The sequence below is a fragment of the Telmatherina bonti genome (genome assembly GCF_933228915.1).
Source record: "Telmatherina bonti genome assembly, chromosome: 16".
Lineage (NCBI taxonomy): Eukaryota > Metazoa > Chordata > Actinopteri > Atheriniformes > Telmatherinidae > Telmatherina > Telmatherina bonti.
In genome coordinates, this window is record NC_136614.1 from 20,740,627 (window position 1) to 20,756,461 (window position 15,835).

The window sequence follows — 15,835 nt, forward strand, 5'->3', positions numbered from 1 at the left end:
AGCACTTCAAGCACTTAGTATTCTCACGTCTATAAATATCATAACACCATAATCATTTTATGTTAACCATGAAGCCTTTTAATCAACAGACAATGACCCAACATGGCCTTCATACAGCATTCTGTCGGCCTGAATGGGTGATTTCTGCATGAAACCACACCATTCTCTTTCAAACAGAACTGTAAAAGTCACATAAAGGTCTGTCGTTGGGGCCCATAAGAATAGTAGCATGCTATAGTGGGCTACGTACTATATGAAGCGTCCACTTTTACCATCTTTGAAAATATTTTATAACACAGTCTGACATTTGACAGGACTAAGCGAAAACTATTATAAGAACCTATTTTTTTCTTTCTCCTCTTCTCTGACTATAAGTCTTAACTGGAGAAATGGACAAAAGTTTTCAATCTGTATTACTCCTGTCTTCTTTCTTTCTTCCTTGTGCTATCTTTCTCTTCCTGCCTCTCTTCCTACCCTCTACTTTGGTCCTTCTTTCCCTCTTCCTTCTCTCTCACTTCTGCCCCTCACGTTAGTGTGAGACTTAGCACCACACAGGCCCTCTTTATGCAGTCTGTTTGTTCTGCAGGGCCAAGTCACAGCACCATCTCTGCCGTGTGTACTGGTCAGTAAACTCTTACTCAGACTACGGCTGCTGACATGTGAAAGAGGATATCATCTGTCTATGTGAATGTTAGCCATATACAAGTTGACACGTGGATACACACGTTGTTACAGTTAAAGTTCTGTCATGGCCTAAAATAGTATACGCTGGAATGCATGCATGTCCTGCCATCAACCAAAAAACAAGGATCTTTCTCACACAGCTGGATGAGTCTCTGAGCCAACATTTCTTGTGAGGAAGCAATAAAATTCCATCCCACTCCACAACTTGGAATATTTCTGAATCACTACAGTCAGTAACAATAATTTGATATCAGAATGTAATTCAGGATTTTCATTAAACTGGTGTCACATGCAAAAGTGATATAAGGAACAAACAGAAGAAATTCCACTTCGGGCTTTTAGGAAAAATACTCTTGTGCTTTTGATGTGTGTGTGTGTGTGTGTGTGTGTGTATGCTGTGTATAACTTTGTGTCTGAGAGTACATGGGCTTCATGGTGGATCCATAAGACTTCTCTCTCTGTTGCAAAAGCTGCCAGATATTGCACTTCATTTTCATCCACTGACCTCCACAGAGGGCTCAAAATCTGATTAGATAACAATTTGTTCCCATTTCATTCTCACAGACTACCCCCCCCACCCTCCCAACTTACTTTCTTTTCATTTCCGCTGTGTTCTGTATGGCAGCTGCTTTTCCACAATCTGTTTCTTGTGTCGCATGACGAGCTCTAAGGAATTCATAGTTTGCTGTGGTAACTCGCTACTTTCTTATCCCTCCCTCATATGGACGTGCTTTTTTGTCTTTCTTCCATTTGCCCCAATTCTGCTCCTTTCCTCTTCCAGAACTTTACACGCCCCTACAGACTCCCTCAGGGTGGGGGAGCTGCAGTGATTTACATGTGTACAATAATGTTAGCCTCCAACCATGTTTGTTGTTTTTCTCCTTATAATTTAAATAGGAAACCATAAGAAGACAGAGGAGATGAAAGCTTGAGGAAATACTTTCAGACATTTGGAAGTGATTTGTATTCTTCCCTGAGAACAGTGGTGAAGATCTTCTGTCATTTTTAGTGCTAAATGTGCAGCTCTGGCAAGGAGCTAATAGCTTAGCATAGCACTAATGTGAAACGGGATTTGAGGAAGCAGCTAGCTTTCCAAAAATAACAAAAGCCACCTTCCAACAGTATAATACATAACCTTTAGCAGTGCTGCAAAGTGGATTCGTTTTTTCTCTTTCGTTTTTTACATCTGAATTGAGCAAGTCTGGCTGTTTTTCCCATGACTGTTTACATTACATCAGAATAACCAAACTGGTTTTACCATACTGTAGTTAGCAAAGGTTTGGCTTAAAATGTGTGTTTCCAAGAACAAATTAGTGATTACAACATAAACGGCTCTCTACAAAGTATTAAAATTTAAATGTGAAAAGTGAAGTGAGCACTATTCTTAGAATACCATGCTTTATTTAAGACCATAAATCTTGGCAAAGGCCAGTGGATTTAGTTTAATTATCAAAATACTCCCCATCTTTATGAAAAGTAACCAACAGTAGGCTTTAAAGTTAGTAAGATTGTTGAAAAAAAAAACCCCAGTAAAATCAAGTTTACTTGAAACACAATTCAGGATTTTCCTGGAAAGTTGGTTTGTTCATATTACACAGTTTTATTACTGCAGGTAAAAATGATTTCAATTTACCTACCTCAGCCTTAGTGTGTATTTATTAAAAACCTCCAAAAGACCTGAGTTTTCTGAACAGTTTAAAACTGTCCCCTAAAATTTTTAATTTCTCAGCCAAATAACATGCTGTTCTCAGTTATTTTTAGATTGTCTGTTGCAGGGAAACAGATTATAATCCATCAGATATGATCTTTTTTTTAGATAAACATAGCAAACCAATATCATTCATAATAGCTGATCATGCCTGAAAAGCTGACTTAAACTTTCATTTATAGCTGTCTTATTTCCTTTTTATGATATGAAATGATTAAAGACAGAAATGCAAAATACAGTTTAAATTTAATATTTAAGAAATTGGCTATATTTACCTTTCTTCTTTTAAACTTCTTCCTCTGAAAAACAGGTCATCTTTCAGTAACCTCACATTTTCTCTTGTAACAGTTCAGCAGAAAACAGGCCGAACATTTTATGGGATTGTTTTCCTCTAACTCAAAAAATGTTTGAATAAAAACCTAGTCAAATTAATTTAGCATGTTTGCTTAAATGATTAACAGAGTAATGTGGTTGTATTTAAATCTCAGATATGTCTTCAGCTGTAGGATTAAAGTTTTTTCCTCCGTGCAGAATCTATTTCTCTGTGACTACATGCATATCCAAGCATAAAACATAAAGCAAACTGATAACTTTATGGTGAAAATACACACACACACACACACACACACACAGTAGGAGATATTCATATCACATGCTTCAACATGAAGCAAAGTTACTTGTTATTTAACAAGAATTTCTCACACTCAAGTTGTTCATATGGCTGCGTTGAACAGAACTTTCTTTGGCTAACATCATGACAAGGCAGCAAACATACTAAAGAGATCTTAAGATGTGGTTCATCACAGCCCTTAACCCTTCATAGGGCACTAAACTAAATAATTGAAATTAGACATTTTAACCTAAATCCTTCTGGTATGTACCAAGACCTCCATTCTGTTGTTACATTTTTTTAAAAACAATTTGTTTTATGCTGAAAATGAAAGAAAACAAAGTGATCAAAAATAGTCACTTGCCTAATAAAGGGTTAATATCAAACCTTTATGATGATTGCACAGCAAAACCAAATTTTGATCTTTGCCCATATAGAATGCTTTAGTCATGACTCAGCAGGATCACTAATGAACTCTGAAATATGTGTGTTTAATATATAGTTTTAACAGCTTGCTGTCATGATGAAAGAAGAGGAAATTGCGAATTAAATCAATTTGATTGCTTTTTGTTGCCAGCTATATGTCATCGCAGACAGCAATATTGGTATTCATATCATGTCAACAAGTCACTTTTTGGCCTCCAGAAATTCATCAGGACAATTACACAAGAAAAAACACAGCAACAGGCTTCGCAGTCATAAACAAGCTATTGCATGTTTGAAAAAAAAGAGTTGTTGTTTTTTTTTCCTTTAAAAAAATAATTAAGATTCTTCTAGGCTCGTGGCCAAGGAAACTGTGTTGTAAACAAACAATTAAATCAGGGTGTTTTCTCTTTCTCTTTCTTTTTGGGTATCTAGCTTGAAGCTGAGCTTTCTGAATCACATATATAATGTGCAACTAAACTGCAGAATGGTGCTCGTAATAAGTTTTATCACTGTTAAAACAACAAGAGCTTTGTACTTTTCACTGATGCTCAAATAAAAATTCTGTTTCCAAAACCAAAGTAACTTTATTGGAACCGTAAGAGTAACTGCAATTTATCAGTGTGTCACAGTTTTTCCTCTTTCAAACATTTAATGTCTTGGTAGCTTTGCAAAATCTCTTATGATCAACACTTTACCACAGATGAATGATTACAAAGAGATTTACTACCAGAGAAGTTCACATTTGAAGGGCAGAAAGTGACTTGCTTTTACAGGGAAGATGATGCCATTGTATTTATTTTAACTCTTTTATGCAACACTAAAGTGATATTAGAAACCCTCGGCCCATCAAGTAAAAGGGAATGCTGTAATCACATTAAAAAAATCAATCATTTATAAAGATTTATTCATAGGTCAAAGGTGCATGACAAAATGAAGGTAGAAAAACTGTAGAGCTAAATGTACATTTTAACTAAGTCCAAAGCTGTAACAGTTAAATGAAAAATGATAAAGCAGAAATGTATGTAAACCAAAGCATCAACCAAAGAGTCAAAAGATTCACAGACTACTTTGTAAGGTTGACAATCATGTGTTCAGTCTACTTTTGGTTTTCAGTGTAGTTATGCAAATTAAATGCAAAGGTTTGGAGTTTACTTCCTTTTTTTTCTTTTCTTTTTTTTTTTTTTTTTTTACCTTTTTTTTAACCTAAATGGAAGGGTAGGAGATTTTTTTCCAGGACAATTTGTTAATTGCAATCGCCCTTCCTGCTCTGATTGCAGCCCATGAATTAAACGCTCAAACACAAAACCTAAACAAAAAGAAATGAAGAAATCCTCCAATCATTTAAACTGGCCTGTTTCAAACAACTGAATGGTGATATGTCTATCAAACTCAACTGCTACAATGTAGCATGCTCAAACCGTTTGTCCAGGATCCCCTGCCCTTCCTGTAACATGTTGGTAGATGCTGTAAAAGCACATAAAACAATTATTTTTTAACTGCCATATCCTTTAAATCAGCTAATTCTAAAATACCACTAAAATGCTGGTATCTCTGGTATCTGAAAAGTGCTGGTATTCTCCAGTGCAATTTTTATATGTGTTTGTGGCGTCTCATAGGAAAAAAGAGCTTAGTTAACGACACTTTCTACCATAATTCTTGGTTCTGTTTTCAGTTGTATGTGACACAGATGTCACCAGTGGTGTTTTTGTGTAGCTGTGGGGCCCAGTCATTTTTTTTGCACGATGCTTTCCACATCTGGTGTGTGTTTTATGAGTTTTGAACTGGTGTACAGCAATGCAGGCCAAGTAGTTGCCCGGTTGTGGTTGGTTTATAAGGGGCTGGCTGTTGTTGTTGCAGCAGTAAATGGATGTGCCATTATTTATATTTCGAAATACTGAGAAGTTGCATAAATTTGAACTCAAATTGAGCATTTACACATCTTCCTGACAACATAATGAGTGGTGTAATCAGATATGCCATTCACCATATTATTTTATGGATATTATATGCACACAGAAAAATGTGAAATATGTGTAGACTTTTACATGTATATTTAGCTGTTTTTAAGTACACCAACCTCAAAATTTGTAATGCAGCTCTCCCTTCCCTGTATTGTTTATTTAACTTGCTACAAATCTACATTGTAGAAGACAGACTTAAAAGGTCCCCTCCATTTGACTTCTTTTGTAGGGGTGTGTTGGAAAAATCACTGGTCAGTCAAAATGACCACCGGCAGGCTCTTTATCCATAAGGACAGGGTAGAAAGACATCTGGTGTCGTGTCCACATGCCCACAAGGCAAGAAAAGGTACGTACAAACTGCACAAGCACTGGTGCCTTCTAGACAAGTGACTTCTTCAGAATTTAGTGGCTGAAATATGTCATTTACCAGAAATCCATCGCTACATCACGTCCTGCGTTCGAGCAAATGATGTATTTTTTCATTTTGTGGCAATGCTAACATAAGCATGGAAGTCATATATAAGGAAAAACAGCTCAAGGCATCATTTAGGAATAGCTGATGAGGTAATACTTGACTTGATGTTTGATGGATTTTTGAAGGTAAAATAGCAGCTAGTTAGTGTCATAATAGCATCGATACTAAAAAATAGTTTCCTCATATAAATTATGTAATAATTTGCTGTAAAACACAACTGAACACAATGAGCACTCTTTGTTTTGGGTCTAACGTTGAGCTTTTCCAGTGGTCAGTCATATTCCATCAGATATTTTTACACTGATGAGTCCTGCAGCAGTGTAGCGTGCACACTCACATTCATGCTCAAATTGCCTAATTTGATTAAATCTAATTTGCTTGTCTTCATTCATTTTCATTAACTGGTTCTTTGCCTCAGCAAGCTTTTAGATACCAACTTGTCCGTTCAATATGCATCATTTTTAACATATTTTAAGCACACTCCACATCTTCTTTGGTTTAGCAGTCAATCCAGTAGTTCTAGTAGTCTTTTACCACTTCAAGTCATAGTGATTCTCACATTGATAATTTTTACTTAATTCAGCGCTGGTAATACTCAAACTTGTCATTGTCACGATGTACAAAATATGCACCTCTTTTATTTTTAACTTTCTTGGAAGCTGCAAAGCCACTAAAGTCAACACTGTATGTTTTTTTAGCTGGGTCATCTTTGTAGTGGCACATTGGTGTCGTACAATGTTCACATTGGCAACCACTGGTGTCCACAAATGATATGCTGACAGACTCCCAAACTCCACATCTCTGAACAACATTTCACTAACCAAAATTTTAGAGGCATGTCAGGTCTCCAGATTAGTCTCATAACTAGGTTTTGGTGTTTGGGCACCTGCAAGAACACAGCAGTGCCACTACTTTTGTATTTATATCATCAAGCTGCCTGACCATTGTTGATTTTTGAGCAGCTGAAGGGTGGTGTGGAGCAGGGTATAGTGGGTGGAGCCCCTGACCCACTGCTTAACTCCCTTCTGTAATTAGGGAGATGGGTTGAACTTTGGGTCTTAATAGAGGGACACACCCATACATCAAATCAAAGGGCTTGGTGGGCATAGACACACACAGAAAAGCATGTTGTACATGTAACTCATACACAACATGTACACTGACAATGTTGCGAAATAACTTGAACCACAGTGTGTGACTTAGTTTAACTGGGTGTGTTTTCCACAGAAGGATCAGTAAGGTGGTATGTGATTCTAGACTGCAGTGTGAGCCGTCATCTCTTCCTAATGGTTTGTGTTTCATGCCAATGAAGTGCTTCTTCATTTCTATAATAAGGACAGCAGAGACTTAATGTGGGAACATATCCTCTTTTTTAATCACATTTTCCTTTGTGTTTGTGATGTTTAGCAGAAGCTAGAGCAGGATGTTGTTGTAGATCAGAGAGTTTAGCCTTCACAAGAAAAGGAACCTGTTATCTGGTTTAACATGCTTGTAGAACATTCCATAACAGCAGTTCTGTAACCTTCCATCTTTGCTTTAGATCCTAGTCCGCAGAAAAGCAAATTCCCCTTAACTTCAACCCCGCGCCTATCCTTTTAGCTTCCAACTGAAACACCATTCCTGCGTGGTTTTCTGCTCCCACCTCAGCCTATTCTTGGATGTGCTCTTTCCTAAACTCTACTTAACCAGTTCTACAAAGCAAATGAAATAGTGTAAGCTTTAAATATATGCTCATGAAATTCCCAAACTTGCTGGAGCATTCCTCGAGCAGACAAATTCCAAAAGAAAAATTCCAGAGCCTGCAGGAAATATCCTGGGTTGTTTTCGTAAAACAGCAGGTGTCATTACACTACAAGCGAGATCTTTCTATATCTTTGGCTTTAACGCATATCCTGCCTTTTTGTTAAATATCAGTATATAATTTTTCTAATATGTCATTTTAAAGTCTCGTGACAGTTTACAAAAAGTCATTAAACTGTTTTGTTTTCTTTTATTAATACTCAAGGATATACTTGTTATAAAACCTGAAAGTAATGGGTTTGCTGGTATAAATTTACAGTTAGCTGTTCGTGAGACGCTTCAGCAGTTTCCTCACCAGGTTCATATTGTAATAATTCATTTCTGTTGGAAAATGACATCTTCAGAGAATTTGGCATTTGTCTGCTATATAAATTGTGTTGTATGTCTCCAGTTGAAGATGTTTTCTGTTAGCTTTACGTTTGTATAACTTGCACATGCTGTTTGCAAAACGTATTGAAATTAGTTGATTTGTTATTTTAATAAGTAATCTTTTTTAAAAGAAAAAATCTGTTGGGGATGAAGTAGAATCCTCAACAAAATGTTGGCATTCCTCCACAGCATAGATTATCTAAAGCAACAGCAGTTTGCATCATGTGGGCTGTGTTACTCAAGTGTGGCTTTTCTATCAGCTTTGCTTTTATCTTGAAAATCTCCTGAATAACATACTGTGTGCTTCAGATTATCAATAACTGACAGTTAAAAGCATTACAGATTAACTTTGACCACATTGCAGTATTGATTAGATTATTGTCCCAGGAAGCCGTTTTGCAGCTCTTGATTACAAGAGACGAGGCCAAAAATCTTGTGACACACTAATCCAATTTACCGTTTAGCTACACACCAGTGCATACCAACGCACACTCTTCCAGTAACCTGCTGACGCACACACACACACACACACACACACACACACACTCGCACAAAGACACAAAAATGCAATAATAAATTTGAGAATATGTGCTTTTTTTTAACGAAGTTGTGATATCCTTTTCCACTCTTAAGTGAGCGTCGACAGAAACAGTTTCTCCACTTCAGTTATGCATCATCTGCTGATCATTCAGCCGTGCTCACATAGACAAAATAGGAAACATATCATCATATGCCTCCAGCTTCAGGGCTTCTAAGGTTAGATTTTCTGACTGCTAGATTTTTTGTGTGTGCGTTGATGTTACATTATCTTATTCCAAACCTATTTTGTAATATTGGAGATTTTGCATGAAATTGAGCTTTGGCAGCTCATTTATCAGTGAACCAAAACATGTTATTTTTTGTTATTCCTGGCGATTGGTTAAATGAGAAAATGTGCTGCCGTGCTCTGCTGATTATGGCTGTACCTCTCACTTCTTATATTAGTTATGAATCATTTGCAGGGCAGCAATAGGTTTCTGAATTCATATATTTGTTAATCAAGTGCGTCCTCCTCTCTGTCATCTCGCATCAAAGTGCAGTGAGGTCAATGAGTACAGCACACTGTACAGTGGCTCTTTAAGGTTATTTTCCTCTCTCCCTGGGTGGTGGGGGCAAAGGACAGCTGTCGGTTTTTACAAGCCTTGTGCCCTGGAAAAAATGAGTTCCAATGCTCTATCCAAAACATTAATGAGAAGCACACACAGGAGCAAAAGGCGGGCTTGATGGGGATCGTGTTGGTGTCAGCCAGCGGTGGACATGGTGGCGGGTGGGTTCATGATGGATGACAGAGGAAGGAACAGAAATGTCTGCCTCTCTGCATCGTCACCCCACCATGACCTGAAATGCCTCTGAGAAGAACTGCAAGCACATGCCTCCCCTCAGCATTCCTCTGGAAAACTCCATGAAGCCACAAAAAAGAGGTAGATGAAAAGATAAAATCATGGACTCTAAGAAAACCACCTGAGGCTGCACATATTGCAGCTGTGTCTGTGGTTATAGATCCAGCGTCTGATGAATTAATAAACCATGACACACTGAAGAAGCCACACCAGTTCTATATAGAAACTGGTTTGTGTGTGTGTGTGTGTGGGAAAGCGAGATATTGTAACCGGGCCAGACGGAAACAGATTTGATCTCCATGTTAGACTAATTATTCAAAGCTTACACAACACCACCGCCACAATCTGAAGTATAAACAGCTCTTACAAAGTCATGAACTTAGAGCCAAACACATAATAACGTCTCTAAGTGCATGCCAAGCAGGAAACTGGCTGGAATTAAATTGTTGTGTTTAAATGCATCATTTGCACTTACTCTCATCTGTGTTCTGAATCACAGTTAAGCAAAGAGGTTGTACTCCCATGTAATATTTCCTCTTCTTTAAATTTATTGAGTTTGTTTCATCCCCCCCCCCACCTATTAGCACACTTTTTTTTTTTAAATCTTTTTTTTCTCCCCTCTTTTCCATCCCGAATGTTGTGTGTGTGATGGGGATTGATGTGTCTCTATTGTAACGCGCAGCCATAGAAAAGGTCGCTGTCTGAAGCCCAGGCCTGGATTAGGAGAGTGGGCTCAAAGGCGAGCACAAACAGTCAGTGTGAGGACAACTTTGAATGAGCTCCATTGTTAGCTGTTTAACAGTGCTCCTTATACTGTATAAATAAGCTACAAGTCTCTTAAAAGCATCTTCACTCTCGAAACTGAAGAGATATGCTGATAGAGGCGGTGGGCAGCACACGGGGCAACTGCTGCATTAAAGGGGTCCTATTATGGTATTTTGAGTTTTCTGAGCTTTCTACAGTGTTACAGTGTTGAATCCTCATCAGACATGTGAACGGCACCGCTTTTTATCATCTAAACGCATGTTTAATTTTGAGTTCCAGCATTCTCTCCGTTCGGTTTCCATGGCGATGAAAAACGCGTCGTTTTAAAGAGTTTTTTCTACCTAGAAATCCTTGTGACGTCCCGGGGGATAAGGCTCGGTGATTGGTTACCTTCTACTGGTTAACAAGGGCATGTACAAATACATCAGGCGGGTGGAAAACGTGGGATAAAGTTATTTCCAACGATGGCTGGTGAGTTTACCAAAGAGAGACATCCTGCTGCATTCGTTGCTGTGGGTTGCTGTTTTCCACTTTGTTTTCAGGGTCTGATTCAGGTTCCAACATGTAGGGCTGTATGCTATGTGTTGACATTGTATTTTGTTTTTCTTATTGAGTTCATATTAGCCTCATCCTTCTGTTACAATGACGGCGAAAGCAGGTGCGGTGCGTGCTCCCGATGTAGTGCAGTGGCGGGAGGCGGGGCTTAATGCGGAAGAATCTCAATCCACTCGTTTTGCCCACAGGGTGATCTGGCAGCCTATGGAGAGGGTCGGTCTGAAGTAAATAAAGCGATTTGTGACAATAACTCCATCAATCCCAGCCCTTCTGGGCTCAGAAATAAAAATAAATTAGCCTGAAATGCACATAATAGTTCCACTTCAAGCTATGGATTTAAAAAAGAAATCTGCGCTTAATCAAAACTTATCTGCTGCTTCTTGGATTGGATGTAAGACTGGAAAGAAAATACATCCTACTCAAAGCTAAAATATTAATAAACTTGGTCATATATTGCATGCAAAAAACCCTATTCAGTCTGTGAAGAAGCATTGTGCTTGAGTGGCTTTCTTACATCAGTCTGACAAATTTTAATGTTACACCAGTGATAGGCAGGTGCACATTTAAACCTAAACTACTGACAGATGAGATATGTTCCCTTAACAGGATGAAATATTATGAAATCATCTATAAATATTCCGAATAATCAAAGCAGGTTTGTTGGAAAAAGTAAATGAGAGTGTGTTGGAAAATTGCTTCCAGCTAAATAAATCAACAGTGGTTAAGTGGAATCAGGAGTGGGTCCAGTTAGGGAAAAAGAATAACTCTGAAGGTTAGAGAAAATTATATTTAAAGGGCACAAACTCTTTCACTCTCTCTCTCTCTCTTTCACACACACACACAAACACATGGACACGTATGCAGTCATCATGAGTTAGATGTTAACTAGCTACTTGAAGGATTTAGCTGAGTTGCTGATTTACGTGGTAAATTAAACAATACAGAATAATCCCACATACATATATATACACACACACACACACACACACACACACACATATATACATATATATATATATATATATATATATATATATATATATATATATATATATATATATATATATATATAGAGAGAGAGAGAGAGAGAGAGAGAGAGAGAGAGAGAGAGAGAGAGAGAGAGAGAGAGAGAGTCTGTAACTGTGAACTTGGTGTCAGCTTCCTGTTTCTTAATTACCGGTACGCTTCTGTAAACTGACTTTAGGCCAAGAATCTTCCACATTTCCAGCTTGACGTTGAACTCTTGGCCAAGAGCTTTTTACGTCATTGTTAAACACACTGGGCAACCCACTGCTGTCATTTCCGATAAATAGGAAACTGCTGTATTAGCAGCTTTCTTTCCACTGTGCGAAAAGTACATTTTGACAGGAAAATGTCTCTCTCCAGTTTTTGCTAATCGGCAATGATCCCATCCCACGCAAGGTTGAAGTGGGGGAAAAGGGGATCCAAACCAAGACTTGTGTTTTAATCCAACCTTTGAACTTCTTTGTTTTCTGCTTCCTTTTTCTTTATTTTGACTTCATTTGCTCCTCTACTTTGCTACTTTGTCACACATTAAAAGTACTTTCTTTAATGTTAGGCCATAAAAGCTGTGAGTTAGGCTTGGAAAAACATTGTGGTTAGGCATTAAAATACACAATGACATATATTTAACTGATGAAATGTTTCCCTTCCTTGTCATGGTGGCCTGGTTTCTTCCCCAGATTACCATTTGAGCAATCCTTCGCACATAAAATGATCCTTTGTGATTTTCTCTGACCAAGCATCCATCTAAAGACTTAGGAGTCTTGTTGCTTAAAGCTGTTTGAGTTGCATTATCAAAGAGACCTTCACACATATTAACCAGACTTATTAGTTTAATGTCGAGTGATTGTAAATTGATTTAGCTGTTGGCTTATGACACACGGAAACACTTTCCTATTCTGTCTTTACATGATCAAGTTACCAAACGGCCACATTTAAAAGAACCAAGTAAAGATTTTCATTGCTTCAATGCGACGGTACAATGAAATGATGTCCGCAGTGGTCAATCAAGCAGAAAAATAAATGGTACATAAAAAGTATATAAAAGTATATGAAAATACATGACAAAATATATGAAGATGTTAATAAATGAGTATTGTGCACTAAAAATAAATCATATATATACAGTCTAAGAGTCTATAACAAGGCATGGTGACACGATTGCACACATATATAACCCCCAATCTTTTTCTTTGTGCTTTGTGATCATACTTAAATGTGTGCTTGGTTTTGCAGGTGAATCCACATATCTGGATGACCGTGGACCCCCTGTTCCTAGAGTAAGTCACTCTTTCCATTCTTCCATGCTTGTCCCTTAATTTCTTTCCCAAACTGCCTGTCTCTCGTGTGTTAGTCTGCAATCCAAGTTGGTTAAGTCCAGTCAGGATAAGGCTTAGGTCTGTATGAGGGAGCATGCGTGCAAACCCACTCGAAATACCAGCAAAACCTGGCTTCATTGCTACAGTAATGCTTTGAACGCGATTTCTCACACACATACAGGACTGACACAGCGGCCTTGTATCCATCCAGCTGCATGTCAGCAGGACTGTCTCTCCTCTGTGCTGCCTCTTTCTCTGCTTGCCAACTGCTTTCTTCCTCCGTCTGCCCCTTTGTTCATTGTCACCCTCTTTATTCAGTCACTTCATTTTCACCTCATTCCTCCTCTGTTTAATCTCTTTAAGTCCTTTTCTCAGGATTGATGAAGTGATATGTTTTTATTAGAGTAAGTTTAGCTTGTATAATATTGCTAAGCTGACACTTAATATTTTAGGTAGTAGGGTTTGTCTGTCCCTTATGAGAGCAGCTGTACTTTTGATGCTCCATCTGGGTTTTGTTTATTGCTCTGGGAAGTTTGTTGTGACCGCTCGGACAAACCAGGCTGCCACGATGCTCATTTCATGTAACGACATTAATCAGTGACATGTTATTTATATGAAATGAGCTGTTGCTCGATGCCAGAAGAGATGTTGTTTCTTTTTATTTTTCAAAGCTCTATATTATCTCAAATTAAGCCTTTTTTTTTTTTTTCAAAATCAGGAAAGGCTCCTGCCGGTTTGTATTATTTTTCTAGGTCTATAAACTGCATATGCGGGTTTAATGCTGGCTTTCATATTCAATTACATTTAATGATTGGAAATCATGCCTTATTAATCAGACTGTTTTCATATCTTTCTCTTGGAGTTTGAGTTGAGTCTGCAATGTCCCGAGGCGTCTGATATTATGCATATTTATATTATCACGCAAACACAGAGGCTCATTTGTCACACTGGAAAAGTGGGATTTTAGTAGAAAAAAGGTCTTTGAAAAAAGGACTGATGACGGCTGAGTTCCTTCTTGCTCTGTTATTTAGTAAATAAAGCCTTGTATGTTACTGTATGTATGAAGCAGACATTACAAATATATGTGCTAATCATCACTCTGAGCAGATTCAAATGTTCATCTTAATCTACTGATCAGGATTTTTTTTTTCTCAGCAGCCAGCCAGTAATATTTTATATGTGCTGCAATGTGCGATCTCTGTTTGGGTTATAGACATTAGACAAAAACAAGTAGCACTGATAAATAAATGAATAGATAGATAAATAAATAAATTTATTCTGATTTTGTATAGTGTTTATTGTCTACATGAATGACCCACTTTATGATGATATTGTTAAATTGGGAATTTCAGTGTTTGTGTTCTCAGTTACACAAACTGCTACTTGGTTCAAAGATAATGAAACTTCTACAGATGCCTTTTTCGAACTGATTGAACAAGATCACATGTGCAGAACTGGTCTGATTTTGTCTAGTTCAACTCAAAAGGATTCAAATGAGAACAAGATTTTAATGTTAAAAATTTTGATGTGATAAATAAATCAGGCATTAACCTGTTGGTCTCACGTGTGATGTTGAGTATTTTGGTTACGTTCAATCCAATTTGCGAATATACAAAAGCGTTAAAAGAATTCTAATTAACTTCTTTTGTATATTGTTAAAATATGAAATGATAAACCTCTGATTTGATCTGAGATTACAGGGAAGCAGACTTAAGACACCAGTTGCGCAGTGGGCTGATAAAACGCAGCCTTTCCCAGTGTTTTTTGTTTTTTAGAAGGTTATTTTCTGGATCAACAGACAGAATCAAGACTATTAGTGTTTGTATTCCCCTCTTAAAGTTGAAAGTAGGATGTAAACTTCCATTTACTTAACGCTTGATTGGTTTGTAATGTCATAATTTGACATATAATGGATAATGACAGATCTGTATCTGAAGGCAAGTCCAGTTTGAAATATTAAGATAAATGATTTTTAGGAGAAAAATGTTAAAAGATTTATGTGTGTAAAGTGTAAAAATTTGTTGAGTATTTGAGAATATCTTTAATAACTTTCTTGTTTAAAAGTCTTTGGCATTTTGCTAAACAAAGACAAAGAAAAATGGATAAGAAGAAGAATCAGAGCACATAAAAAGCCCCCTTCAGATGTGATACGTGTGACTTATTTATACAGCAGTTTCAACCTCAGCAATGTATACAACCATTTCAAATTATTGTGAATATGTTTTCATCTTTTGTGAAACCATGAATATTATTTTATCATCATTATGAGTCATGGGATTATTATTATCAATCAAGTCTTTATTTTAAAATCAGACAGTATCTGTCCTACATATTGCCCCCTTGATGATTTGAACATATAGTGAGGTACTTTAACTTTAAAGCTGTACATCTAGCTTGCAGATGCACAGACTAGGTTGACAGCTGTTGTAAATTAGTTGCAAACTTTGATTGATTCCATACCATCTGTCAACTCATCTCCCACACAGACTCTGCTAATGCCATGTTGATGGCAAGCAGCATGTCAACCAAATCTCTCATTATCTTTTGTTGACATGCCCCTGTTGAAACTGATCTACAGTCCCAGCAGTGGTCTGACATCCTACAGCATGTGTGTTCAGAAGGCTACTGTTCTGGGAAATGAAAGGAAAGATTAGAAATCGAGCTGAAAACTCAACAGAAATGAGAGCCCAAAGAAAAACCATCCTGCTTCCAAAATAGTGTCATGAGATTTTATGTGCATAGCAGCATGACTGGAATGTCC

The 15,835-nt window shown here is 37.4% G+C and overlaps 1 protein-coding gene across 2 annotated transcripts in view; it reads left to right on the top strand.

Annotated features, from left to right (window-relative positions):
- usta (uronyl 2-sulfotransferase a) overlaps positions 1–15,835 on the top strand; it is a 58,537-nt gene that overhangs the window by 20,208 nt on the left and 22,494 nt on the right. The window contains exons 2-3 of one of the 2 annotated variants that reach the window (XM_079255499.1): positions 5,619–5,735; positions 12,992–13,035. In XM_079255499.1, the coding sequence (XP_079111625.1) occupies positions 5,619–5,735; positions 12,992–13,035 (161 nt within the window). The remainder of the gene's footprint in view (positions 1–5,618; positions 5,736–12,991; positions 13,036–15,835) is intronic. The other variant, XM_079255500.1, reaches the window with a different exon arrangement.